Source organism: Temnothorax longispinosus, chromosome 8 (genome assembly GCF_030848805.1).
Source record: "Temnothorax longispinosus isolate EJ_2023e chromosome 8, Tlon_JGU_v1, whole genome shotgun sequence".
In the NCBI taxonomy this organism is placed as follows: domain Eukaryota; kingdom Metazoa; phylum Arthropoda; class Insecta; order Hymenoptera; family Formicidae; genus Temnothorax; species Temnothorax longispinosus.
Genome location: NC_092365.1, coordinates 7,911,001 through 7,938,536, shown reverse-complemented (window position 1 = coordinate 7,938,536; position 27,536 = coordinate 7,911,001). Strand labels below are relative to the sequence as shown.

The window sequence follows — 27,536 nt, the reverse complement described above, 5'->3', positions numbered from 1 at the left end:
CAGTCGCCATATTGGATCCGCCATTTTGAATTTACAATTTTTGACATCAGATTCGGAATCAGCGACCCCAAAAACCTATAGAGTACAAGTTTGAAAGAGATTAGGTGACTTTGGCCACTCTTTCGGATCTCCCAGCTTAATGTGGCGTGCACGTGCTGATCGATGCCTTGCGATCCGTTCAATGACGAATTTCTTCGAAGAATATGAATTCGAGCAAAAATGAGCCGATTTTTCTTTAAGCGCATATTTTGAGGAATCCAATGATACCTTGATTTTCCTGATCGGATGAATTGCCGCAAGTTGCCGCGATTCGGAAAAAAGCAAAAAGTTCGAAAATTCGATAATAATATACAATTCTCATGTTTCGGAATTCTACTTCCTTTTTTCTCTGAAGTACAGACATTTTTCATGAATAGTCAATGTGCAAGTAGTGTAATAGAGCAAAGAAATTTTCAAAATTTTGGTAAATACATCATAAATAATTAATTAATTGAATGAATGATTCGTTATTCTTTTATGCGAAATATTGATTTCAAATCGTTGTCAAATAAATGGCTTTTATTTAATTGTTATGAAACTTTCAAAATAAGTACTTCATATTGTCTACATAAAGATAAAAAATGTATCAGGTTTGATTATTGAAGTCGACTTTTGGCCACTTTTTCGGGTCTCCCGTCCCACTGTGCAATGTATTGTCATGCAAGGATGTCACTTTGAACATCTTCTTCAATTTTTGTACGTATTTTGACAACTTAAAACGTATTTTGTTTGTTAATAAACCGAATTTAAGCTTAAAAGTTGTAATGCCCATAACTCGGTAGGAGATCATTTGCGGACCTATGTTGATAAAAACTTTTTTCATTATTTTGATGTGTATTATTCACCCTTAAAGCGGACAACCTTTTTGTTACATCTTGTATAATTATATATTTTTATATATGGCCATATAATATTGTTTAAGATTATATTTTCCATTTCTAATATGATCAAATATAGATATATATTTATTAATATGAACTAATATGAACTAATATGAACAAATAAGAGGTTTTTTCCCGGGTATTTATTTCCAAAGTTTCAGCCAATTTCACCGAAATCCAATTTCCACAAGAGTTGTGCGAGGTCCTTTCTAGTTACTAAGGAACAGTGTGATTAATACATATTTTTCTATTACATATTTTTTATTATAAAAAAAAACATAAAAGAGGATTATGACGAATAAATTTTTAATTTGGTAATTACTCACTATTTCTGCCAAATCATCTGCCGGCCAAGCTGTAATATAAAGCCTCTCGCATCCGCCCAATACCATACAAATAAATTGAGCTGTTACTGTCCAAGATTGTTTCTAAATTAAATAAGACAAATAATTAATTTGATTTGCATGTACAATGTACATACATACATATTTTATTTCAAATGTTTTATTATTTAGCAAAAAGCAAACGCTAGAAACAAGCCTATCCTACCAATACAGTTTAATTCACATTCTTAACATTAGGACTATTATTTTAATAAAAATTATTCAAATATTTGGGTAATGGATATAACAAATGTTCGGTATCTGGATCATCCAGATATCCGAATATTTGGAGATAATCCGTAAGAATATGTTCGAATATCTCGAATATCTGGATAATGCAGATATCCGGATAATGCGAATATCCGAATAGCGTAGATATGAGGATAGTGCAGATATTCAGATAATATATGAGCACTGTTTTTTTGTGAACACGTAGGTATTGCACATGTCAAATGAAATAAAACGGTTTGGATATGAGATGAGTTAAAGGGCTTGATGATATAACGGAGCTAACGAAAAAAATTGAATTTCTGGAGGCAAGTTATATATTAATCAACTTGTTATTGCTCTACAGTAAAATCTGAAGTTTAGCATGATAGTCGCATATAGTAGAAAAGTTTTCAGTTTTCTACTTGTAGAGAAATGTACCCGAACAGACCACATTTGTATGTCTGTTAAACTGACACAGCCACTTTAGCACAGTCGAATAAAACATACAGAAATTTAGTGCTCTTTTGTTGCTAATTTGTTGCTCCATTTTCAAAGTTGCACTGCCCCTTCCATAAAAAAACTACCCCTAATTATTCCCATCTAACACAACGCCTTAAAAATTCCAATTTAAACATATATCTGGACAGATTATATCATTTTGACTTTGTTGCTTCACATTTTCGTCTGTCCTCTTTAGCGCCTTCAAGGAAGTCCCGCGAAGTGTGGTCCCCGTGATCTTCTTGATTTGATCCACCCATCGGTTTGGGGCTCTTCCCCTAGGACGTGTACCTTCAACCTTTCCTTCTACAATGATTTTTTCCAGACCTGTTTCTCGTCTCACTACGTGCCCAAAGTACTGGAAGATTCTGTCATAGGTTGTCGTCGACAGTCTTCTCATTATTTTAAGCTCCTTTAATATGGACACATTTGTTCGCATATCCGTCCATGGTACCGGGAGAATCCGCCGCCAGCACCACATTTCAAAGGCCTCAATCCTCCTTCTGTCCTTCTCCAAAATGGTCCAGGCTTCGGACCCGTAAGAAAATACAGGGAACACAAGACTTTGCACTAGCCTCTTTTTAGTGTTAGTTGTTATGTTTTTGTTCTTCTACATCCCATCCAGCCGCTTCAGTGCCTTCCTCGCCATCTCGATCCTTTGTCTGATTTCCTCTGTGCAGCCACCGTTGTTGACCAGCAGTGTGCCCAGATATACATACCTGTCCACGACCTCACATCTGGCGACCTCCCGTATATCTGGACGATTATTATTAGCACGATCAACAATCATGACTTTGGTTTTCTGCCGATTCAATGTTAATCCAATCGCTTGGCTGGCTTTCTCAACTTTTTGAATCATTTCGGCCAGTTCTTGTTCCGAGGACGCAATTAGCGTGGTGTCATCGGCATAGCAAAGGTTGTTGAACTTCTTACCGCCAATTGATACTCCCTTGTCCCAATCATCTGGGCTTGCCTCATTGCAAACTCTCCATAGATGTTGAAGAGCAGCTGCGATAGAATGCATCCCTGCCGGACACCTTCTGTAGAGAAGGTTGACGAATCTCTATTATTTATCCTTACTCTCTCCCTCTCTCTCTCTCTCTCTCTCTCTCTCTCTCTCTCTCTTCCTCCCTCCCTCCCTCCCTCCCTCCCTCCACAATCTTTTGACTTTTCGGGTGGAGTGTCGGCGACTCAGGGGCGGGCGCGGTCACAGGAGCAGGCTGAAACCAACGTGCTACTGGAGAAACTATTTAACCAATTGAAAGATTCAGACGCTAAGCTCTCAGCTTTTATGGAGGACCAGGGGCGTATTAATAGAGAAATTAATGACAAATTGAATAAACTAGAACTCATTGCAGACACGGTTGCCCAGAGTGCGTTACGTATCGATAAGCTGGAACAGGAGAGTTCAGCTCTTGCTTGCGAAGTCCGGAATCTGAAGGCCGCTCAGTCTGTTCCGTGTACCCGTGACGAGAATGAGAACAAATTGGTTGTCTCGGGAGTTCCCAAGGAGCTGTCGATTACTCCTTCAGAGTTGGTCGGTAATATTTTTAAAGCGCTTGATATCCCAAATCTTTCTAGCCACGTTCTTAATGTCAGATCTATGGCGCGGAAACGGCAAGCGGTTACAACTTCTGACGGTTCTTCGGGTCCTACCGGTACAGACTCGTTCGTGCTCACTCTAACCTCTGGTGTGGTCCGTGATACAATAATTGCTAGTAAGAAGGCGAAACGGTCTCTTAAACAAAATGAGGTGTGTGATGTCGACTCTAACCGGAACATTTATGTAAATGAACTGCTATCCAGGGCCACGTATGACTTATTGCAGCAGACCAAGCGGATTGCTAAGGAAATGTCTCATAAGTATGTCTGGACGAGGGGGTGTCGAATATGTGTCAGATCATCTGACGGCGCCCCAGTTACTTATATTGACTCTGACTCAGACCTTGCTAAATTGAATTGATGTAGCCGTGGGCGTAACGCGACTTCCCCTGCTGTTCGTCGCGCTTCAATACAGGGCCTTCGGGTGGCTGAGTTTAATGCAAACTCGCTTCGTGGTCACATTGACTTAGTAAGGTTACATTTCAATACAAATGTTCATCATATTATCTCCGTCTCTGAAACGTGGCTGAATGCTGAAGTCGCTGATGATCTCGTGGCCCTGGATGGTTATTTTCTGATTCGACATGATCGTGTAGGCAGAAGAGGCGGTGGAGTTGCCTGCTATGTGCATAACTCACTGAAGGTTGCAGTTATTGCTACTTCTGCAAGAGTTGATGTTGATGCTCCTGAGTATCTCATCTGCGAGATCCGTCTACCTAACAATGAGACTGTATTATTTGCATCGGTCTATAAGAGGCCAAAAGGTCTTCTTCTAAATGAATTTACAGAAACACTTCTTAGTGTTTTACACTTATATAAGAACATAATTATTGGAGGAGACTTTAACTGCAACCTTCTTACAAACAACTTTGAGGCTAACTACTTGCGCGAACTTATGTCGAGTATGGCAATGCATATTGTCCAATCGGGAGCTACGCACCACACGGCCTCTACTGACTCGTGGCTTGATGTTTTAGCGGTGGTTGACAGCGAAAAAATCTTGTCGTTTACTAGATCTGAGTGTCCGTTTATAGCTGGTCACGACCTAATCGAATTATCACTTACCCTGGGCACAAGCCTGGCGATTGACCGTACCATTGTAAGACGTTGTTATAAATCTATTGATTGTGATGAGTTCCGTGATCATCTTCGCTTTGTAATTGAGAATCCTATATCCGCTGCGGTTGGTGACAAAGGTGTGAGACTGGATGACCAAACCGGCGTTGGTGAAACTGAGAGGCTCTCTATGAGACTGTCGGGAGCTTTACTTCGAACACTTGATGTGTTTGCCCCTAAGCAAGCATTTGTTATCAGAAGGCCTCCGGTGCGATGGCTTACGGACGAGCTTAAAGCTCGGATTCGTACTCGCAACCAGCTATACAAGCAGGCAAAACGTTCCGGCGACTTACTTGACTATGCCACTTATAGACACTTCAGAAATCAACTTAATTCGGATATCAAACGTGCCAAAAATGAATTTCAACTTAACTCTCTCAAAAATATTACTGACCCTTCCAAACTTTGGAGAGAACTAGCGCGATTAGGTCTTGTAAATTCGACTTTGGTCTCTCCTTTACACTTTTTTGCGCCCAGTCAATTAAACTCTTTTTACGTTTCAGTTTCCAATGCTCAAACACCTTGTTTGTATGCGAACTTTATCTCTGCTGTTTCTTCAGTGACTCGAACATCTCAGAGACCAGAGTTTGTGTTCTCTGCTGTGACACCTGCTATGGTTCTCAAACTTATCTCGGCAGAACCGCTCCATTCTTATGCATCTGGCTCAGATGGAATATCACTCTATATTCTGAGGACTGCTTGGCCTATAATCTCGTTGCATCTCATTGCTTTGTTCAACTGCTCACTGCAAACTTCCTCTTTTCCATCTCAATGGAAGCGTGCGATGATCCGCCCCCATTCAAAGATTCGTATACCATTATCCCCGTCCGATACAAGACCCATAGCCAATCTACCAGAGCTGTCGAAATTACTTGAGAGGATTGTTGCCGCACAAATTACAGAATACTTAATTGAACATGACCTTATAAATCCCAGACAGTCTGCATATCGGCCATGTCATAACACACAGACAGCACTTCTGCGGGTTTGCGACGACATCAAAAGAGGGATTGAAAATGGTCTTATTGTAATTATGATCCTCTTTGATTTTAGTAAGGCGTTTGATACGGTCCCGCATCTCAAGCTGCTAATCAAGTTAAAGGAGATTGGCTTTTCAGATGCTGTCCTTATGTGGACTTTCTCTTACTTGACTGGACGCTATCAGTCTGTAGTTGACGATGCTGGGAATCTCTCTGAGTGGCTACATACGTCATCGGGCGTTCCTCAGGGCTCTATACTCGGGCCACTTTTATTCTCTCTGTTCATCAACGATATAGGAGGAGTGTTACAGCATGCACGCCATATGTTATTTGCCGACGACATTCAAGTGTATCTCTCATGTTCTCCTGCCAACATCCGCCATGGATTGGAGTTAATAAATAGAGATGCTATTGCTATCTTTGATTATGCAGAATCTAATGGTCTGAAGCTTAATCCGGCTAAATCGAAGGCAATGATCTATGGTAGTAATGCTTATGTGAGGAATATCGACCTTAGCCTTCTACCTCCCATTATAGTAAACCAGGTTTCCATTCCATTTGTTAGCGAAGTGAGGAACTTAGGGGTGGTTTTTACGCCTACTCTGTCCTGGAAAAAGCACATTTCACACGTATCGCAGAAAGTGCACTATGCGTTATACAGATTGAAATTTAACAGAAACTCTTTTTCCACCGAATTAAGAATTAAGTTAGTAACGACGTTGATTACACCTCACGTGGACTACTGCTGCCTCGTCTGCGACGGTTTGAGCAATGAGTTAAATATAAAGTTGCAGAGACTTGTAAACTGCTGTGTACGCTACATCTTTAATCTTAGACGTGATGAACATGTCACGCCCTACAGGCGTCGACTGGGTTAGCTCTCGGTTGAGAATAGGAGACTGTACTTTCTAGGCTGTCAGGTTTATCGTATCTTGTTCTTACAGTCTCCTGCCTACCTGAGCGAGCTCTTCACTTCGCCTGACTCATCACTTAGGAGATCCGACCGCCTTCTCGGTTCGTCTCTGACTTTTAACATACCGTTTTGTAGAACTGCAACGTATTGGAACTCTTTTCGTCCTTCTGCGATACGCTTTTGGCATTCTCTTTCTATCAACATAACATCTGCACCTTCCCTTCCATCCTTCAAAAACCTCCTCCGTTTACATTTATTCGCTACTGAATCTGGTTAGCAGTTGCTTTGTGGCCTGCCAGTGCAATTTTCGTAGTGCAATAGTATCACTACCTGGTTATACAAATTAGAAGTCGCGTTATACATACATTAGTAGTTATATTAGTTAAGGTTATATTATACGTCTACCGGTGCAATTTTAGTTGTGCAATCGAGTTATATTCGTGTCATCAAATTTACACTTAGTTACATCTTGTTCATGCTTATTCTTTTCTTTTGTTTAATTTAGTTTAGTTTAGTTTTAAGCATATTGGATACGTTACAATGGTTCATTGTAATGCATCCAATATTGTAATGCATATTGTAATGCATTCATAGTTCTTGCGTTTTTACCTATGTATCTATGATTTTGATTTTGCCCTTTAGCAAATGTTCGGGCATAATAAATTTAATCAATCAATCAATCAATCTCTCTCTCTCTCTCTCTCTCTCTCTCTCTCTCTCTCTCTCTCTCTCTCTCTCTCAAGTACTAATAAAGTGGAGACAAAGAATGGATAAGAATGAAAGAATAGGAGTAATGTTTATAGACTTTAAAAGAGCATTTGATATTGACAGGAAAGAATTATTAAAAAAGTTGAAAATGTACGATATAACGGGAACGGCACTAATTGTAAGATGGTTTGAATCATACCTGGAGGATAGGACTCAACAAGTTAAAATTGGGAATATATTGTCTGGTAGACTTGAAATTAAGACAGAAGTACCACAGGGATCCATATTGGGGCCATTGTTGTTTATTTTATATATTAATGATGTGATTACGGTATATAAGAACAGAAAATGTAGGTTCAGACTCTTTGCTGACGATAAAATGGTATATGTATATGGTGACAATATGGATGTTATAATTCAAACCTTAAATGAAATATTGATTGCATTAACTGAATAGTTAAATAAAAATTCGTTAAAAATTAATGTTAAAAAGACTGTATTTATGGCTATTTATGACCCTAGAAAAGTAAGTAAGAGAACCAATTATAATATATACATAGAAAACGAAACAGTCACAGAAGTGCAAGATACTAAAATATCTAGGCATAATTATAGATAAGTATTTAACTTTCGAGAAGCATGCATGGTACATGGCAAAAAAAGTAGGAAAAAATAGGATTTTTAGGACGAATAAGGAATGTTGTAAGCAGTTATGTAAAAGTATTGATATATAAAACAATAATCGCACCGCATTACAAATATTGTAGTAGTATAATGTTAAATTTCAATCAGGGTTTGATGCAAATGTTACAAAAAACGCAAAATCGTGCAATGCGAATAATACTAAATGTGAATAAGTATACGGCGATTAAATCTATGTTGGAAGCTTTATGTTTTATGAGTGTAAAACAAAGAATGGAATATAATGTATGTATACTAGTTTATAAGATGAGGAACAATATGGTGCCAGAATATTTATCAAATGAAATAAAAAAAATTAGTAAGAGACATGCATATAACACTAGAAATAATACAAACATAATAGTAGAAAGGACACAAACACTAAAAGCACATAAGAGTCTAACGTATAGCGGGTTTCAAATGTTTAATGATATTCCAGTAAAAATACAGAATACAACGGAAATAAAAAGCTTTAAAACAAAGGTAGCAAAGTACATAAAAGAGAGAGACAATAAAAGCAGATAAGTGTGTAAATGGATAGGAAAAGGTATTAATGTTATTGTTTATGTTATATACTTTATAGCGTGTTTATGTATAAAGTTTATGTTAGATACATTTTACTCTCTCTCTCTCTCTCTCTCTCTCTCTCTCTCTCTCTCTCTCTCTCTCTCTCTCTCTGCGGGGTTGCGGGTTACTTGTTTCATACTTGCACACTTCTAATTATTTCCCTTACTATGCTTGCGCTCTGTCCTCTGCCTGGGGTCTATCACCAACTCGCTGTATTATCATTATTTTTGTAATTATCATTCAATCATTATAATCATCATTCTATCCCACGAGAGAGTGCATGCACGCGCTTTGGTCGCTGCCACATGCTTACCACCTCCTTAACGTTTTGATTGTTATCCACTGCTAAATGCATATCGGTAGCGATTATACTGCGTCTCGCATCTGTCTCTAGCTATTAATCACTGCTCTTTATATTTTTGTTTATATACTCGTTTATATCTTGTTTATATCGTTTATATACTCGTTTATATCTTGTTTATACATTTATATACCTGTAAATTCATTATTAGCCTGAAGTCTTGACTATGGCTTAAATAAAATCAATCAATCAATCAATCAATCTCTCTGAGGCGGTGTTGCTCTCGTATAGATTCCTAAGGAGAGTGATGAGATGCCTGGGCAGTCCTATCTCCCTTAAGATGTTCCATAGATGGTGCCAGTGCACTGTGTCAAAGGCTTTTTTATAGTCCACGAAGCACAGGAAGACCGGAATGTTAAACTCTCGAGTTTTTTTTGATAATTTGCCTTATGTTGAGTATGTGTTTTCTCGGGCCCTTGCCTTGTACAAATCCAGCTTGCTCCTCGGGGATTTGGCGAATCCAGAAACGCTCTAAGGCGTCCATGCAGAACATGCAGAAGAATTTTGCTAGCGTGAGATATAAGCGCGACCAGCCTGTAGTTCTTGCACCTTTTTTTGGATCCTTTTTTAAATATGGGGATAAACGTGGATTTTGTTCAATCATTCGGCCAATTGCCAGTTTCCCATACTTTTTGGCAGGAGCGATACACCTTCTTCTTCAGTATGTCTTATGACGTCTATTGGGATCCCGTCAGGGCCACAAGCCTTCTCCCCTCTCACGAGGTTAATGGTTTTTTCAATCTCACTCCTTAGGATTCCCGGCTTCATTGCTGCGCCTTTAAGAGTGTCTACATATCTGATCGCGCGATTTTCCTGACGATATAGGCCCTGACAGTATTCTGCCCAAACTTTAGTTATTTTCTCAACTTCTGTGACGTCTTCGCCTTGCTTATTTTGGATGATCCAAGTGTTTGGACCGAACTGACAAATTATTTGTTTAATTTTTTTGAACAAATCCTTGGTTTGGTTTTGGTTAGAGTGTTGTTCAATTTCCGCGCATATATCGCTCAAATATTTATTTTTGTCTGACCTGCACAGTCTGCTTAGATTTCTTCATTTATGGCTGCAAGTTCCTCAGTCTTTCTTGCTGCGTTTAGACTTTTCCTCTGTTCTACCTTCCTGAGAGTGGCTTCAGAGATCCAGTGCTGCCTCCTTCTCACGGCTGTTCTTAGGGTCACCTTTATAGCTTTCTCTATCTATTCCCTTGCTCTTTTCCACAGGTCGTTTGCGGAGTGATGAGTGTCCGTCTTTATTTTCTGTTGTGTCAGCGCGGCCCCAAAGGAGTCCGTGTCGCGTGGTTTTTTGGGTGTTGAGAATTTCAAGAGAAATTCCATTTTCAACATCTGGTGATCAGAGTCACAGTACGCCCCCAGACAGGTTTTAATGTCCTTGACGGAGATGCGCCATCTTGAGTTTATCAACATGTAGTTAATTTGGTTCCTTTGTTGATCTCCAGGTGAGATTCAGGTGTACATATGACGTATATGGTACCTGTACAGTGTTGGTTATTGTGAAAGAATTATCGATCGCAAATCTAACAAGTCTTTCTCCTCTCTCATTGCGCTCTCCGATGCCGTATCTGCCAACCGCCGTGCGGATGTGACCATCCTCGTCCGTGCTTCCAACCTTGGCGTTGAAATCACCCATGATGACAGTGATTTCCCTGCTCGGTAGCGCGCCTATTGTTGTTTCAAGGAGCTGGTAAAAGTCCTCTATTTCTTCTACCGAGGCGGCAGAGGTTGACGCATAGACTTGCACAATGTTAATGCTTATTGGGCACATGTGGACCCTCATTAAGATTATGCGATCGCTGAGGGGTTGTACCCCTTCACCAGGTGGTTGAGTTTGTCAGGGACCATAATGGCCACTCCGTTTCTTCCTGAGGGTTCCCTGAGCAGTATACCCAGTAGTCTCCACTGCGAAAGTGGCCACTATCTCTCCAATGGGTTTCACTCAGTCCAGCAAAGTCCACGCCGTATCTTTTAAGTTCCTGGGTCGTCAGGTACAGTTTGCTCGGAGCCAGCAAGCCTCTCACGTTCCAGATAGTCATGTTAATCTTTCTTCCAGTAGCCTTCTTTCCTGTATTCGTCTAGTTGCCCACGGAGATACGGCCGGTAGCCAACTTCACACCGTGCATCCCGGACATACCTTGGCCCCGGTTGTCAGTCGGAGCGCATAACTTCATAGATCCATTAATACTCAAATTCATTGGTGTTCGTGGGACGTGTAGCGCGGTGAGATCCCTCTCTCTCCCGTGCCGCAGTATGGTAGCCAGTTGTCACTATAGCGATGCCGCCTACCAATGTCCAGTAATGAGCCGTTGTGAACATCCGCCTCAGTTCGGTAATGGGGTTGATGCTGCCCAACTCCATGGGTGTGCTTAGTTGCTAGCGGCACGACTCGCCAGGACGCAGCAGCGTCTTTGGTCTTGCAGCATTTTCTGCGACAACCTTACCCAAGTGTTTTCTACTGCGACCTGATACTGCTGCCGCTAAATTGTCCGCTGCTGCTTATTCATCGTAAGACCCGCTTATTTTGCAGCTGACCATAGTTTCCTATGGCCTTCCCACTATCCGCAATTTGTGGACGCGGATGGTAGCCTAAAGCTCAGCCCCACCCCAGCTCACCCCCCCTATTATCAACTACTCTAGTTACACCTATCTAGTGCAACACCTTAAAATTCCAATTTCAAGAAATACCTCAACAGATTATATTATCTTGATATTGTTGCTCCACATTTTCATCAACCCCGATTTTGTTGTTCCACCCCTACTCATTGGGAACCACGCCTAGCTACTCCATGTCAGCACAACACCTTATAACTAAAATTTTAAGAAATATCTTGACGGATTATATCATTTTCTTTTGTTGCTTTACATTTTCATTGATCCCAATTTTATTACTCTACCTAATAGTTACGAGTGGAGCAACAAAATCAGGGCCGACAAAAATGTGAAGCAACAAAATCAAGATGATATAAGCTGTCGAAATATTTCTTGATGTTGTGCTATAGATGGGAATAATTAGGGGTAATTTTTTCATGGTAGAGGTGGTGCAACGAATTTGGGAATGGAACAACAAATTAGCAACAAAATAGCACTAAATAAAATAACACTTTAATTTTTTTTATTTTTTTATGTGACTGTGCTAACTTAAACTTAAGCTAGCACAGCTACTGTTTTTTCTGAAATGGTTGCAGCAACAAAATCCAAAATAGAGCAACAAATTTGCAACAAAAAAGCACTCTGTATATATTTTATTCGATTGTCCTAAAGTGGCTGTGTCAGCTTAATAGACGTTAACTCAGTGCATTCAAAGAGCGCTTTGAGACACTTTTCGGGCGCTCGACTAGCGGTCGATCGCATGAAGAACATTCTCTCTCTTTTGTTACAACCGTCTAACGAGCCAAGTGACGCGAGTACAGCGAATAATTAAACGAAAGCGAGATAAAGCGGAGCGACGCGAGACCGCGATCCCAAAAATTGTAATCTCTGACACGATAAAATTCTGTCACGATAAAATTTTGGTGCCGACTCTGTTAATTCAATTAAACCAATTCTTAAATCAAAATCACGCTAACTCCGCCTGAGACCGTTTAACTGGCCACCCGGTAAATCGACGCCGAAAGACGAAGACGAGTGTCGCCTGTCTGTAGGACGTCGGGAGAAGCAATCGGTAGAGCATTCGGTGGAGAGCAGCCTTGCAGTGACCGAAGTGTCTGACTATCCGCAGAGTTAAAACGGTCGACTTAATGTAACGCGCTCGGACTTCGAGAGAAAAGGCGCGCTCGGTTTTGAAAACCGTGCAAGATGTAGAACGCCTAGATTTTACGGAGCTAAAAGCGAAGCTCGAGTTGCGTTTCGGGGAAGGGCGCCTTTCACAGAATTGTTACTCCGCGCTCACGAATCGGAGACAGAAATTTGGGGAGGATCTAGCCACTCTTGGGTCTGATATCGAGCGTCTATCTCGCCTTGCATACCCCGAGTGCCCCTACGAGATACGTGATAAAATCGCTTGTTCGCAATTTGTGACGGCTGTCTCGGATCATTTTATCCGACGGACGTTACAGATGGAAGGGATAACCTCCCTGTGTCAGGCAGTCAAAATGGCAAAAGCGTTAAAAATAATTCAGGGGGAGGGCTATGCTCGCGAAAAGGAAAAATTAAATAGAAATTTTTCAAAGGGAGGGCAGAATTCAAATAACGAGAAAGGGGAGACAGAGGAGAACAAGCTACAAAATGAGAAGGGAAAGAAAAACTAAAGGTGAAATTGGCGTGGCAGCAGATTTAGCGCCAGCCGCGGTGAGTGTTGGACGTGCGGCAAGACCGGACATTTCCGGTCCGAGTGCCCCGAAGAGAGGGGAAACACGATTTAGTCAAACTCAGCGGGGTGGGTTTGGCTCGTGTTATTGATACCCCGATTATTATTAATAAAAATGTTGCTCTAAATGTTATGACGATGACGAGTCCCCTCGGTCTCGCCAGTCGAGAAGGAGCGCGCCGTCAATTCTTTAGATATCTCAAATTCACAATAACTAGAAGTCAACATAAGGTGTTAATGGCACAGGATGGTAGCTCGACCAGGTATTTTCTCTAAAACTCGAACTGGGCGCCAGGTGCGAATGTGCGCACCACGTTACTCTAACTCCAAACGCTAAATACCTCAGGCGTGAATTCCTAATATTTTAGATCGCTGTTAGATCTCGGATAGAAGAAGGAGAGGGAGCGCAGTGCAATTATCACACACAAATAATAATAAGGATAACAAGTATAATATATTTTATAAGAAAGTTGTTCCAAGGGAATCGGTAAATTATAAGTCGTTTTCCGAATAACGACGATTATTATTGATTATCGCGAATACTATAACGCACATCCCATCAGCTATTACAAATTACATAAACGCAATGTACAAGACGCGATTACACGGACGCAATGTACAAGACGCGATCACACGAATGCAAGGTACAAGACGCGATTACACAAATGCACAATGATGAAGCGATCGGGATCTCGCCCGTAAGCTCCCAACTACGAGCGACGCGACGTCTCGCACGCAGTCCCGTATGGACTACACGCGACGTCTCGCGAGTAATCCCGCGATAACCCTCCGCGACGTCTCGCAAATGGTCCGCAATATTCGTACCTCGCACCCCAGGACCCAATTACGCGAACCCACTTTTCGGTTCTGCGACAATACTGTCCGATTGGCGCGAAGGACACCTCACCAAAAGACGATTGCACAACACGCAATTACACAATTATTCGTGCCTCGCACCTCCAGGACCTGATTACGCGAACCCACCCCTCGGTTTCGCGACAATACTGTCCGATTGGCGCGGGCACCTCACTAAAGGACGATTACACAAACGCACGCGATCATTCGAACGTAATCTACGCGACAAGATCACACGAAGCGTAATATAAACTGTACAATACTGATCAACACAACGCTATCCCACGATGCACGGGTTCTACGCCGCCTCACCGGTCGGTAACTCGGTATTACGGCTGACCCTTCGCCGATCCTCGTTATACGCTCCCACATCGCGGGACGGGATTTACCGCGTGGCTCTAAGTACGCGGTGACTGCCGGTCGCGTTCTGTTTTCAGGAAGGGGCTCCGTCAGTTTCTCTTCAGTATTTCATCAGTATACTCATGCTTTCTCCGCGATCTTACGCGACTTCCGGACGGGTCTCGGCCTTGAAAAAAACCTTACTTGAATATCAGATGCTCGAGCAGTGGCCTTACAGTGTTTCTCGTCGTAGGTACGGTAACCGGGGCTCCTTGGGATGTTACCTCTCGAAACGTCGACACGACAGTGTCGCTCTTCTGGCCCGGCGGGACCACGCTGGGCCCGCGCGACTGCGCGCCGTGCTTGCAAGCTCCTCTGATGGGCTTTATCCCGGCGTCGTTAGGCTGATGCGTTCGCCCCGTGAGACGCTCCAAGCAGGATCGACAAAGGGGCCCAAGCGTGACCCGCCCGCCGGCCACTCCATCGTAGACTCCCGAACATCCCCTTGGTGCGGCTCAGGCCGTTACTATCCTCGCCGGCCAACTACTCGGCATCTGAAACGCTTGCAAAAAAAATAATAAAAGATAATCGGTATTACGCGGTCACCCCGCCTCGCCCGGGCGGAGGCGACATGCCGGACGTTCCCCTCGGCCGAGCTACCATCTGGGCAAGGGACGTGACTTGTCACGTCACAATGTTAATAATAAAAATGTTTTAAAAAAAAATAAAATTAAGCCAAGTTATAATTATTTCTATTATGTGGGAAAGATTGACGGGAAAGAGTGCTCTTTCAAGATCGATACGGGCTCTGACGTTCCCATTCTAAATAAGAAATTCATAGAAACAGGAAAAAAAAAGTTTCAGATAGAAGATATAAATTTAAGATATCCTACTGGTGAGAAAGTTGCAATAAAGTTTAAAGTAAAAGCTAGAATGGAAATAGGTAGACATTCTGTTGTAATCCCTCTGTTTGTTGCCGATATTAATGACAATTGTCTTTTGGGAGTAAATTTTCTTAAAATGGTAAACTTACAGAAAATCTTTGATTCTGGTTTCGAGATTACAGAATCAGGAATGCAATTAGCACGTATAGAGAATGTTTCAAATAAAGTCTCTGTTTCCTTGAAAGAACTCGGCTGTACTTCCGAAAACGTCCATGCTCAGATTTAGGTGAAACTTTGTAAATAGGTTCTTTTTAGATAAAAAACACATATACCAAAAAGATTTGTTGCGACTCCAAAGTTTAGCAACTTTTTTAACATTTTTAACTTGCTGCCTCCGCGCATACATTTTCCACGCGAAACAAACCAAAACAGCTCTCAAGTAATGTAAACAACTATGAAGTCGTACACAAAATACAAATATATTAATTTGCTGCTTCTGCGTATACATTTTCCACGCGAAACGAGGTGCTACATAAGTTTAAGACTTTCCATGTGTGGAAAGCTCACACATGTACTTTGGAGGCACACTATGTGTCTAGTTTAAGGGGGGATCCTGATGTAGGGAGTCAAAAAAGTTAAGGTATTTTTAGGATTTTTTTTTTGAAGGTATTAAAAATCTCCGACCATTTCGGCAGTGGCCCAGTATATATTGTACCATATTTTAAGAATACAAAACGATTTTTTTTTCATTGGCGGAAAGAAAACAATTCTTGAGATATATCGCCGAATGTTCGAAAGTGCAGAAAATTCGGCGGGCGTAATAGCTCGGCGCAGGGTCGTCTGAAACAAAAAATTCCAGCACCGTTTTAAAGCTTAAACTTGTAGTTTGGCGGTAAACCTTTAAAATTTTGGAAAAAATTTGTTAAAATATTTTTATTTAGCCTAGAAAGAGCAATTTTTTTGGTAAAAATCGTACTTTCCACGTTTGAAGGCCGCCAATTTGCCAATTTCCAAATTTCCTGGAATTTTAAAGCTGGGACCAGACGAGATGCGCGATTCATGGTTCGTGATTCGGGGTTCGTGGTTCGCCATTTGTAAAGATTCGTACGAATCACGAATCGCGCATAGTCTGGCGCCGAAGATTCATATAGATTCGTATCGTTCGCCAATGTCGCGGTTCGCCATTCGTATAGATTCGTGTCGTTCGCATTCATGGTTTAAGCTGGGGCCAGACTATGCGCAATTCGTGGTTCGTGATTTGCGATTCGCTATTCGTATAAGATTCGTGAATAGTGTGTACAGGCAGATTCGTTGAATTCGCATCAACTGTTTACCATTCGCGCCGATTCGCCAGCGAAGCGCTTTTTCGATTCGTGGTTCGTGATTAGCGGTTCGCTATTCGTATAAGATTCGTGAATGGTGTGTATAGGCAGATTCGTCGAATTTGCATTCGCTGTTTACCATTCGCGCCGTTTCGCCAGCGGAGCGGTTTTTTGGCGAGATCAAAGAGCGCGAATCGCCACGAATGATCAATTCGTGTTGATTCGTGCGGTGTTCACACTGTGCATGTCTATTCGTATGTATCTTCGTGGTTCACGCTGAAAAGTCGATAGACTCGATTTATTCGATAGTCGATTAGAATTTAGGTTAATTTGTTAGTTGCAAGGATGGAAGCCGAGTGGACAGAATGTCGCGTCTTGCGCTTATAGAGGATATAAAGCAATATCCGTTCTTGTGGGATCTCAAAGACAAGGATTACAAAAGTAGAAATAGAAAATTTGATAGCTTCAAAATTTTAAGTGTTAAATATGAGTGCTCTCCTGTTGACATAAAGAAGAAGTGGTCTAACCTTCTTCAATCGTATAGAGCATGTCGCCGTAAAATTAAATCTAGTAAAAAGTCAGGAGCAGGACGAGATGACATCTACAAACCAACATGGTTTGCATTTGATCACATAAATTCATTTATGACAGACATGTATATTCCACATGGAACTTTAGATTCAATAGTAAGTGTACCAATATATTTTTTGGATAAAATTTACGTTAACACTTTTAAACGTATAATTTAGCATGCATGAAATCTTAAAAATTATAATTGATTGAATAAATAGGCTATCTGTCTTTACCATTAGCAGGGTTCGAAGAATATGTTGCAGAAAATAATAACAATTAATGTGAAAAAATATATTTCGTATGTTACATTTTTATATATTGCTTGAGTTTCAACTTGTTAAATATAATATTTAATATAGAATTATTGTGAAATAATAATGTTTAAGTAGAATTAATCATTTTGTCTTGCCACTCGACTTTGCCGTTTGTAACAAAGTATTCAGCAAACTTTTGTGTGACGCACAAGTTTTACATTATTAGATGGCTTTCTGCCCTTTTTCTCCGAAGGTAAAAAAGAAGTCAATTCTGTAGTATCTTTTCTCCATAATCCTTCGATGACTTTACCATCCTTTTCGGTATCAAACGTTCCGTTAGGCGCGTACATGTCTTGAGAACTTTTACTTCTTTTCAAAAAGTCATGCAATAGAACACAACATTCTGTAACAAGTGTTGCTTTTTCTGGGCTTAATAACATGGGTTTTCGTAGTACTTGGAAAACTGCTGACATAATTCCGAACACATTTTCTATAATTCTTCGTGCCCGAGAATGTCTGTAGTTGTATGCTCTTTCTAGCGATATAAAATCATAACATCCAATAAAAGGAACCATAATGTTTTCTTTCAATGGAAACGCATTATCACCAAGAAAAACGTATGGAATATGTTTTCTTCTCATTGGCAGTAGTTCAGGTTCAGGCAAATTCAATGTACCATTTTCTAAATTCTTAAACAAAGAGGTATAACGAAATATACCAGCATCAGATATCCGTCCTTGACAACCTATATTACTAGGTATTTATTATACAGTAATCAGCATCACATAGCGCCATCAAAACTACACTAAATGTGCCTTTGTAATTATAGTATTCACTGCCACTGTGAACGGGTGATTGTATCACAATGTGTTTACCGTCAATTGAACCCAGACAATGCGGAAAATTCCATTTTCTTTCAAAGTTTTGTGCTGTTTTTTTCCATTCATCGGATGTCGTAGGAATCTAAAAGAATAAATAAATAAATTGTGATTTTACTCTACCTATATAAAACATTGCTTTGAACTGTAATATATAATTTTATTGCATTATAAATGCCTTTTTTATATTGTAGAATCAAGAAAAAGACAGTGATGAGGAAAATAATACTGAGATATTACAAAATGAAAACATTGAAACTAACGAAGTGGAAGTAATCGATATCGGTCAGACATCTACAGATATTAAACAGGAAGTAAAAGTTTTCGCGTCCCTAGAAGAATCGTCAAAGATTAAAAAGAAGAAACAACAAACACAAATTGATGAACGAATTAATGAAGAATATTCTTATCTAGCGGCAAAAAAAAGGAAAGAAGAAACATCGGAAAAAAAACAGAAGAATAAATGTGATATTTTTGGAGAATTGATCGTTGCTAAATTAAGGAAATTCGACGACTATACTCGACAATTAATTATGAACGACATAAACACTGTAATGTTCCGAGCAACCGTACAACCTACTCAGAATTTTCAACGTAATAATTTGACACAACCTAATACTTTTATTCAATCCCCACTATCTCCCGTTTGTTCTTATTCAGTGCAATCTTCGCCAATTGTTTCATCCCAACCTCTCTTAATATTTCTTACACACCCCACCCATCTCCTAATACTTCTTACACATCCCAACCATCTCCTAACACTTCTTACACACCCCAACCATCTCCTAATACTTCTTACACACCCCAACCATCTCCTATCACTTCTTACACACACACCCCAACCATCTCCTAATACTTCTTACACACTCCAACCATCTACATCTGCTTCTCATACAATGACTTAAAAAATAATTGCAACTAATTGTTTCCACATACAATACTCTTTCAAAAGTTAAACAAAGAAATTCTTCATTTATATTCAGGATAAATATTCTAAAAGAGATTTTTTTATTTCTTTTGCAGATTTGATATTTTACATTAAAACTGGTTTAATTGACCGAAAATGAATAGTTTTGTTTTTTGTGTTTTCTTTCGTGTTTCGTTCTTTTTCACTTTTCAAAACATCCTACATTTTATATAACAAGAAAGATACGATAGAGTGAAAATGTAGCGAAATAATATAATACAATATATTTTATAATAAAAATTATTTTATATTTAAATTTAATTTTTTATTATTTCGTGAATTCTTTATCTACTACTTTAAATAATTTTATTTGACAAGTATGAATTACATAAAACGCGGTTAAAATGTATTTTGTTAACAATGTATCTGTGTAATGTACATGTAAAATAAAAAATGTAATAATAACATTTACGGTTTCATTATTAATGTTTTATTAAGTAATTAAATTATAATTGGAATACAACATATACAGCATATACAAAAGCAAATGTTCCCAATCATTTTATAAATTAATTATATATAATATTACCTTTACTTGATCATGAAGGGCCTCCTTCAAAGCTTGACATACTTCAAACACAATGGACGATATTAGTTATGGCGAAATTCTAAATAAATAGCTCAAACTTCGGAAACTATCGCCTGACGCCAAGAATCTTAATGTTACTGCTAGTCTTTCTTTGGTTGATACAGGTTTTCTTAAATGAGTGCTTTGTTTAGCAATTCGGGGTCCTATTAAACTGAGAAGAAATTTAAAATCCTCTGCCGACATTCTACAAAAATTCTCGAATTTTCCACTCCTCTTCACATCATTCAGCAATACAGTTCCACTATGTCTAGAATAAAAAATGTTGTTAATGAAGTAATTTGGTCTTACCGCAATTGAGAAATTTCTTATTTCAAAACTTGCAATACTAATTTTATTAATTAACCTATTGAATAGTGGTTTGATCCACCATCTCCGCTTTTTTTTTCATTTTCTCCTTTTGTGCAATTAAAATATATATTGCACTCGCAATTGCAACGTCACTATCATCGCTATCATCTCATGATCGAAACTTATTACGCAAAAATGTACTCTGAATAATAAAAGTAAATGTTCTTTCCTCGGTGTCTTCTTCTATTTGCATACAATGACTGCCGAATCATAAACGAATCGAAATCGCGAATAACAAATGATAAACCATGAATGCGAACGATACGAATCTATACGAATGGCGAACCGCGACATTGGCGAATGATACGAATCTATACGAATCTTCGGCGCCAGATTCGTACGAATCTTTACGAATGGCGAACCGCGAATTACGAACCACGAATCGCGCATAGTCTGGCAGCTTTATCATTTGTTATTCGCGATTTTGATTCGTTTATGATTCGGCAGTCATTGCAAATAAAAGAAGACACCGAGAAAAGAACATTTACTTTTATTATCCAGAGTACATTTTTGCGTAATAAGATTCGATCATGAGCGATAGCGATGATAGTGACGTTGCAATTGCGAGTGCAATATATATTTTAATTGCAAAGAAGAAAATGAAAAGAAGGAAGCGGAGATGGTGGATCAAACCACTATTCACTAGGTTAGTTAATAAAATCAGTATTGCAAGTTTTGAAATAAGAAATTTCTCAATCACGGTAAGACCAAATTACTTCATTAACATTTTTTATTCTAGACATAGTGGAACTGTATTGCTCAATGATGTGAAGAGGAGTGGGAAATTCGAGAATTTTTGTAGAATGTCGGCAGAGGATTATAAATGTCTTCTCAATTTGATAGGACCCCGAATTGCTAAACAAAGCACTCATTTAAGAAAACCTGTATCAACCAAAGAAAGACTAGCAGTAACATTGAGATTCTTGGCGATAGTTTCCGAAGTTTAAGCTATTTATTTAGAATTTCGCCACAACTAATATCGTCCATCAAATTTTCTATTTCTACTTTTGTAATCCTTGTCTTTGGGATCTCACAAGCACGAATATTGCTTTATATCCTCTATAAGCGCAAGAACGCGACATTCTGTCCATTCGGCTTCCATCCTTGCAACTAATGAACTAATCTGAATCCTAATCAACTTAATCGACTATTGAGTAAATCGAGTCTATCGACTTTTCAGCGTAAACCACGAAGATACATACGAATAGACATGCACAGTGTGAACACCGCACGAATCAACACGAATTGATCATTCGTGGCGATTCGTGCTCTTTGATCTTGCCAAAAAACCGCTCCGCTGGCGAAACGGCGCGAATGATGAACAGCGAATGCGAATTCGACGAATCTGCCTATACACACTATTCACGAATCTTATACGAATAGCGAACCGCTAATCACGAACCACGAATCGAAAGAGCGCTTCGCTGGCGAATCGGCGCGAATGGTAAACAGTTGATGCGAATTCGACGAATCTACCTATACACACTATTCACAAATCTTATACGAATAGCGAATCGCGAATTACAAACCACGAATCGCGCATAGTCTGGCCCCAGCTTAGGTTCACCGCCAAACTACAAGTTTAAGCTTTAAAACGGTGCTGGAATTTTTTGTTTCAGACAACCCTGCGCCGCAAAGATCTGGTCAAGAGGAAGAGGGCGAGTCTTGCGCCTTTTTTTAATTCCTTCCTCGTCGAGACGAGGAGGAATTTTGTAGGTAACGATGCGCCCCGAAACGCATCGTTCCCGGCGAGCATCAGCCAGATGCCGCCCGGCCAAATATCCGGCGGGCGAGACAAGGCACGGTGTGCCCTTTATTAATTAGATTATCTCGCGTATAAGTCCGCGAAAGGACTTACCGCGGCAACCGATTCGGAGCGCCGAGCGGTGCCGAAAACGGCCGAGAGCCGCCGAACGCGATCGCGGCGTCGGGGTACTCGGATAATACCCGACCGCACCACCGATTTACCTCGGCGCTCGCCGTCGTCATCGCCGATACCCCTGCCGCCACCTGACGGCGCCGAGGGATATATAAACGCCGGTCTTTCCGAAAAAGATTAGATTTTGCCGTAAGCCAGCAACCGATCCGACCGATTCTCCGCTGCTCACGGATCCCGAAATCCAGAACTCGAACACAACCAGAAGGTAGAGAGTCTCTCTCTGGCTCCGTCAAGTGAAGCATCTTGGCGGTTGATTCGATCCCGTACATAAAACCTACAATACCGGAGTGAACCAGGGTAAGAGAACTACTCTCTACTTGCCAAGGGTCTTGGCCACACGGTACCGCATCCCGCCTGAGCGTCACTGCGCCCGTGTATAAAGTCTTCTTTATATTCGCTAAGAGTCTTAGCCGCACGATATCGTCTCCACGCACGATCCTCACCGCGTACGATCTCCGCCGCGTCCGAATCTGCGCTCTCGCGCCGACCGTCACCGAATCCGCACGCCGTATTCTGCGAGCCCGCGCGCCCGTCAATCCGCGTTCTCAAGTACACGTACTTCGTTCCGCGTAGCCAATCGCTGGCTGTAATCCCGCTTCGCTGTACATATCGCTTCTACGATATTCGCGCTTTCGATCTCCGCGATCTCACTGTGCGATATCCGCGTATTCCATTGTACGTATATCTCCGCTACGATATTCGCGCTTACGACCTCCGCGATCTCTCTGTACGACATCCGCGTATTCCCTTGTACATATATCTCCGCTTCGATATTCGCGCCTTCGATCTCCGCGATCTCACTGTACATATTCCGCTGCGATATTTGCACCTGCGATCTCCGCGATCAAACTCATGTATTCTCAATCTCATTAGAATAAACCTTGTTACCTTTTGTTTTAACCGAGTCTTGTGTTTTCCTCCGCGCCTACTGCGAACCCTGACTAGCCGCGAACTAGATCCGCGCTTCGGAAGTTAGGTTGTTTTAATTTTAGTTTCAAAAGTGTGAGGCGTATTTGATCCTTTATGTTTATCGAAAGGTCAATTTGCCAGATCGCCGAATTTCTGTGAATTCGGTCGCTTTTATATTTACATCGTGATTGAATCTTAAATGCGAGTTTTGACATCCATCTATGGAAAACTTTTTGCAAAACTCGGTTGCTAGGAAACGCGAGTCTTGTCAAACAAGCCGGAGTAACTGTGGCTTGATAGAATATATCGTATCGTGTAATCTGTCAACACGTCGTATCGTGTATCGTACTCTCCGTGACTTCCTAGTGGCTGACGACAGCTGCCACATTCTTTATAAAAGATTTGTAAACCAAAAATTATTCTTTTGTAGATGTTTACACTACTTCAGTTCGAGCGAGAAATTGGAAGCCCATGGTGTAGACTGCCGAGAGATAAACAACTGCGCCATCTGATTACCGAGCGACGACGACAAGTGGCTGAGTTTCAAGAATCACAGCAGGAAGGAGCGGCTTTCGTTCGTCGTATACGCCGACCTGGAATGTACCCTCGAGAAGACGGATGCGGAGAACGGATTCAAGAACGTCCACGTACACGTCTCAACATCATCGGGTACTTAGTATAGGATACTACGTGCGGTGCTCGTACAACGACTCATTATCCGCGCGTCGGTTTCATCGCGATAAGGATTGCGTCGCGTGGTTCGCCGAAGAACTAAGACGTTTAGCAAACGACGTAAAGACTATCTTGTCCGGTAATGTTCGTACGACAGAATTAACACGAGACGAGTAGGAGATATTTCACAGCGTGACGCACTGCTACATTTGTGAAAAACCGTTCATGCCGGACGACGTGCGAATACGCGATTATTGCCACCTGACCGATCGTTATAGAAGTCCCGCATATTCAAACTGCAATCTAAATTACAAAGATTCTCATTACATTCCCATAGTTTTCCACAATTTATCCGGCTACGACGCGCATTTTATCATAAAAGAAATAGCTACCGCGTTTGAAAGCTCGATCGAGGTACTACCGATAATAGTAAAGTCACTTTAGAATTTGATTTCGGAAAAAATGTCAGCAAGCTAAATTTTGGCACAGACCTTCGTTTTTGCATAAGATTAAAGGGAGAAAAAAGTTTACCATTATACAGTGGCCGCTAAGAAAAATAATTAAACAAATAGGACTCAAATTCCGTTTTTTGCGAATATCTCGTTTGAACGGGGATAGTTTCGCCCCGGAGGCAAGATTTGCGATACTCGAAGGACCAGAGGGGGGTTGTCGCTTTCCCCTCACGACTATCAAATGTTTAACGCGAAAGCAGAAACGCATGCAACGAAATATTAAGCGAAGCGACTCACCGTGTCGGCCGTCGTCCCCGTGATTCCGCCAATCCTCGTCCTGTCCCCTGAACTTGGCCGCTCCGGGGGTCTCGTTCGGCATGCGATGGCAAAACTCGTGCAAGCAAGCAAAACGGTGGAGAGCAAGCGATAGAGCAGGCAGGAAAAGGCAGTTGGAGACGTGCGCACTCCCGGTTGAGCAAGGCGGCAAAGGCGATTTCGAGATGCGTTCTGCCCGGCGAACGTGTGCCGTAAGACGGCTCTTAGAATATGTGTGTGTGTGTGTGTGCCGCACGGCGGCTTGACGAAAAGTTCTGCTGAGAGGTGTGTCCTCTCCGACTATTTGACGATGAGTGTCTGCCGTAAGACGGCTGTCCAAAATGTGTTTGCCGTAAGACGGCTGGATTGCTAATGCTCTGTCCCCGCGGTCCTGGAACATGTCGCTGCGGGCGAGTAGTTGTTCCCTTTCCGGGGGGGTGGATACCGTCGGCGGATGGGCGATGGCAGCACCGACAGGTGAGTCGCATGATTTGGCTGATCGCGATCCGCCGACGTTTCGCGCGAGAACTACAAACGACTTATGCAACTAAGTATGAACGATATGACTACATGAACATAAAGTAACTATATTATTTACAAGGCGATACGCCGAACATCGTTAAATATCGATTTAAAAAAAAAAATACAAGAATAAAAAATTAAAGAATGGACAATTTTGCACAAAAAATGTTCTATAAGTTTTTTTCGTATGAGCAATACTTTTCACGTAATAAATTAGATGTACATCTTGCATCTAATAAATTAGATGCAAGATGTACGCGGCGCGGTGAATGAATGGAGCGCGTACATTCACATACTTTGACCCTACCAGAGGAAAAAAATTACAAAATTTTTTTTTAATTGAGCTATTGATATTTTCAGTAATTTTCAGATTTGTTTATGAAATTGTACCGAACAGCAAATTTTTCAATGCCGCGTGTTACTGTCACAAACGCGCATATTGTTAATAATGTTGATATTATTGTAAAACTATCGTTAGGACTAGATGCATGTGATAATAATGTTAATATTATTTTATTAATATTAATAATAATATTAATATTCAATAAAATATTACTCGATGATGTTGTCGCCACGTTTAACAACTACCACCTGAGGCTCAAATTCACGTATGAACTTGAGAAGAATAACTGCTTAAGTTTTCTAGACACGATGGTTTTTAGACACGATAATCGCTTAATTACGAACTAGTATCGAAAACCAACGTTTTCGGGGCGTTACATAAACTATTTCTCCAGCCATCCGCTGAAATACAAGATAAACACGATCTTTAATTTAGTTGACCACGCTATACTCCTGTCAGATGAGCGGTTTTACGACGAAAACATTTCTCTGGTGAAATCCATTCTATCGAACAATTGTTTCCCTGACGCGCTTGTGAACAAACATATTCAAATAAGACGTGCGGAAGTTAACAAGCGGTTGAGCAATGATGACTGTGTCATCAATGACGTCAGAGAGTATAACATCCCGAATCTGAAATATTATGTGCCAATTCCTTATCTAAAAACCTTCAGTGAAGGCTTGCGAAGGTCCTTCGGCAATTACGGCGTTAACACCTTATACACCGTACTTAAAAAATTAGACACGATAATTAAAAAAGGGAAGGACAGGCTAGAGAATAAGAAATGCACGGACGTGATTTATAAACTCGAGTGTTTTGATTGTAATACTTGTTATATAGGTCAGATCAAAAGACATCTGGAGACCCGTGTTAAAGAACACTGCGCTGACATTAGAAAGCGTTCCAACCAGCACTCAGTTGTCAGCAAGCACAGATTAGATTTTGACCACAACTTTAAATGGCAGGATGTTAAAATTTTACATAATGAACCAAACCTGAAAAAACGTGAAATTGCGGAAATGTTGTTTATCAAAAAACATACTGATGCTATTAACTCGCAAAAAGATACGGAAAATCTACCATTAGTCTATGACCGAATTATATCTTCGCTTTAGATTTGCCATCTATACAATTCATGGTAATTTGCGTTTGTTTATTGTGTATATGCCAGTCGCTCTCCGGGCTCTGCATGGCGCGATCATGTCTCTGATGTTCGTTGTATTTCGGACCACATATTTAAACGATGACAGTTAGATTTAAAACTTGACGCGCAATTTATGTAAGTTTTGCATTGTTACTTCTACCAATGTATATTTATTGTTGTGTAATACGAACAAATTGTGTTGTTCCAGCATTGCTTATAACGTAACTTGATAAGGACCCAAAGCACGAGTCGAAACGTCGTTGTAGTACATTAAATTTATTGCCAGTTAGGCCGACAAAAATTTCATGTTTTAATATTAATATTATTATAAAATCATAGATTTAGAACGCATGTTAATGATAATGTTAGGTAGTACTAGTATTGTTATTGTAGTAAAAATATAAGATACTTTAGGCTGCATTCCGATATTCACCGTCAGCAACTTTCAGTACTGAAAATCTATAGTATACGTGACATAAAATATAGATTTGCAGTACTGACAGTGGATATCGGAATGCAGCCTTAGAAAGAGTTTAAAGAAACGTGGAAATAACTAGCATATAATTTGATAAATTCGTTTATTGAGCGATTAATTCATAGTCTCGACCGGGACGCGACGCTCTCGGATAATCACGCGATTTTCCGAATAGTTTCACGTGACGATCTCGCGTATTCACGTGAACCCCGTAGTCCCTTACTCCGGGACGTCACCAAACGAGTAGTATATACACAGGCCCTATGAATTGAGTATCCGCATTCTCTTCTACTCTATTTCCGAGTAAGTTACGCGAGATTGATATATTGAGAGCACCGCGAGCCGAGAAGGACTTAGCCGCGAGCCGTAAAGGACTTAGCCGCGAGTGAGTTTGATTCAGAGAGCTCTTAGTCTCACGCGTCGTTTTTCTTACTGCCGGAATACGATCCTGTAATACAAGGAAAGAAAGTGAGGCCAGCAATAAATATCGGTTGCAG

At 40.7% G+C, this 27,536-nt stretch overlaps 1 protein-coding gene across 1 annotated transcript in view; it reads right to left on the bottom strand.

Annotated features, from left to right (window-relative positions):
* Positions 1 to 27,536, bottom strand: part of LOC139817702 (uncharacterized) — a 214,246-nt gene that overhangs the window by 96,075 nt on the left and 90,635 nt on the right. The window contains exon 4 of the mRNA XM_071785965.1: positions 1,247 to 1,348. Coding sequence (XP_071642066.1) covers positions 1,247 to 1,348 — 102 coding nt within the window. The remainder of the gene's footprint in view (positions 1 to 1,246; positions 1,349 to 27,536) is intronic.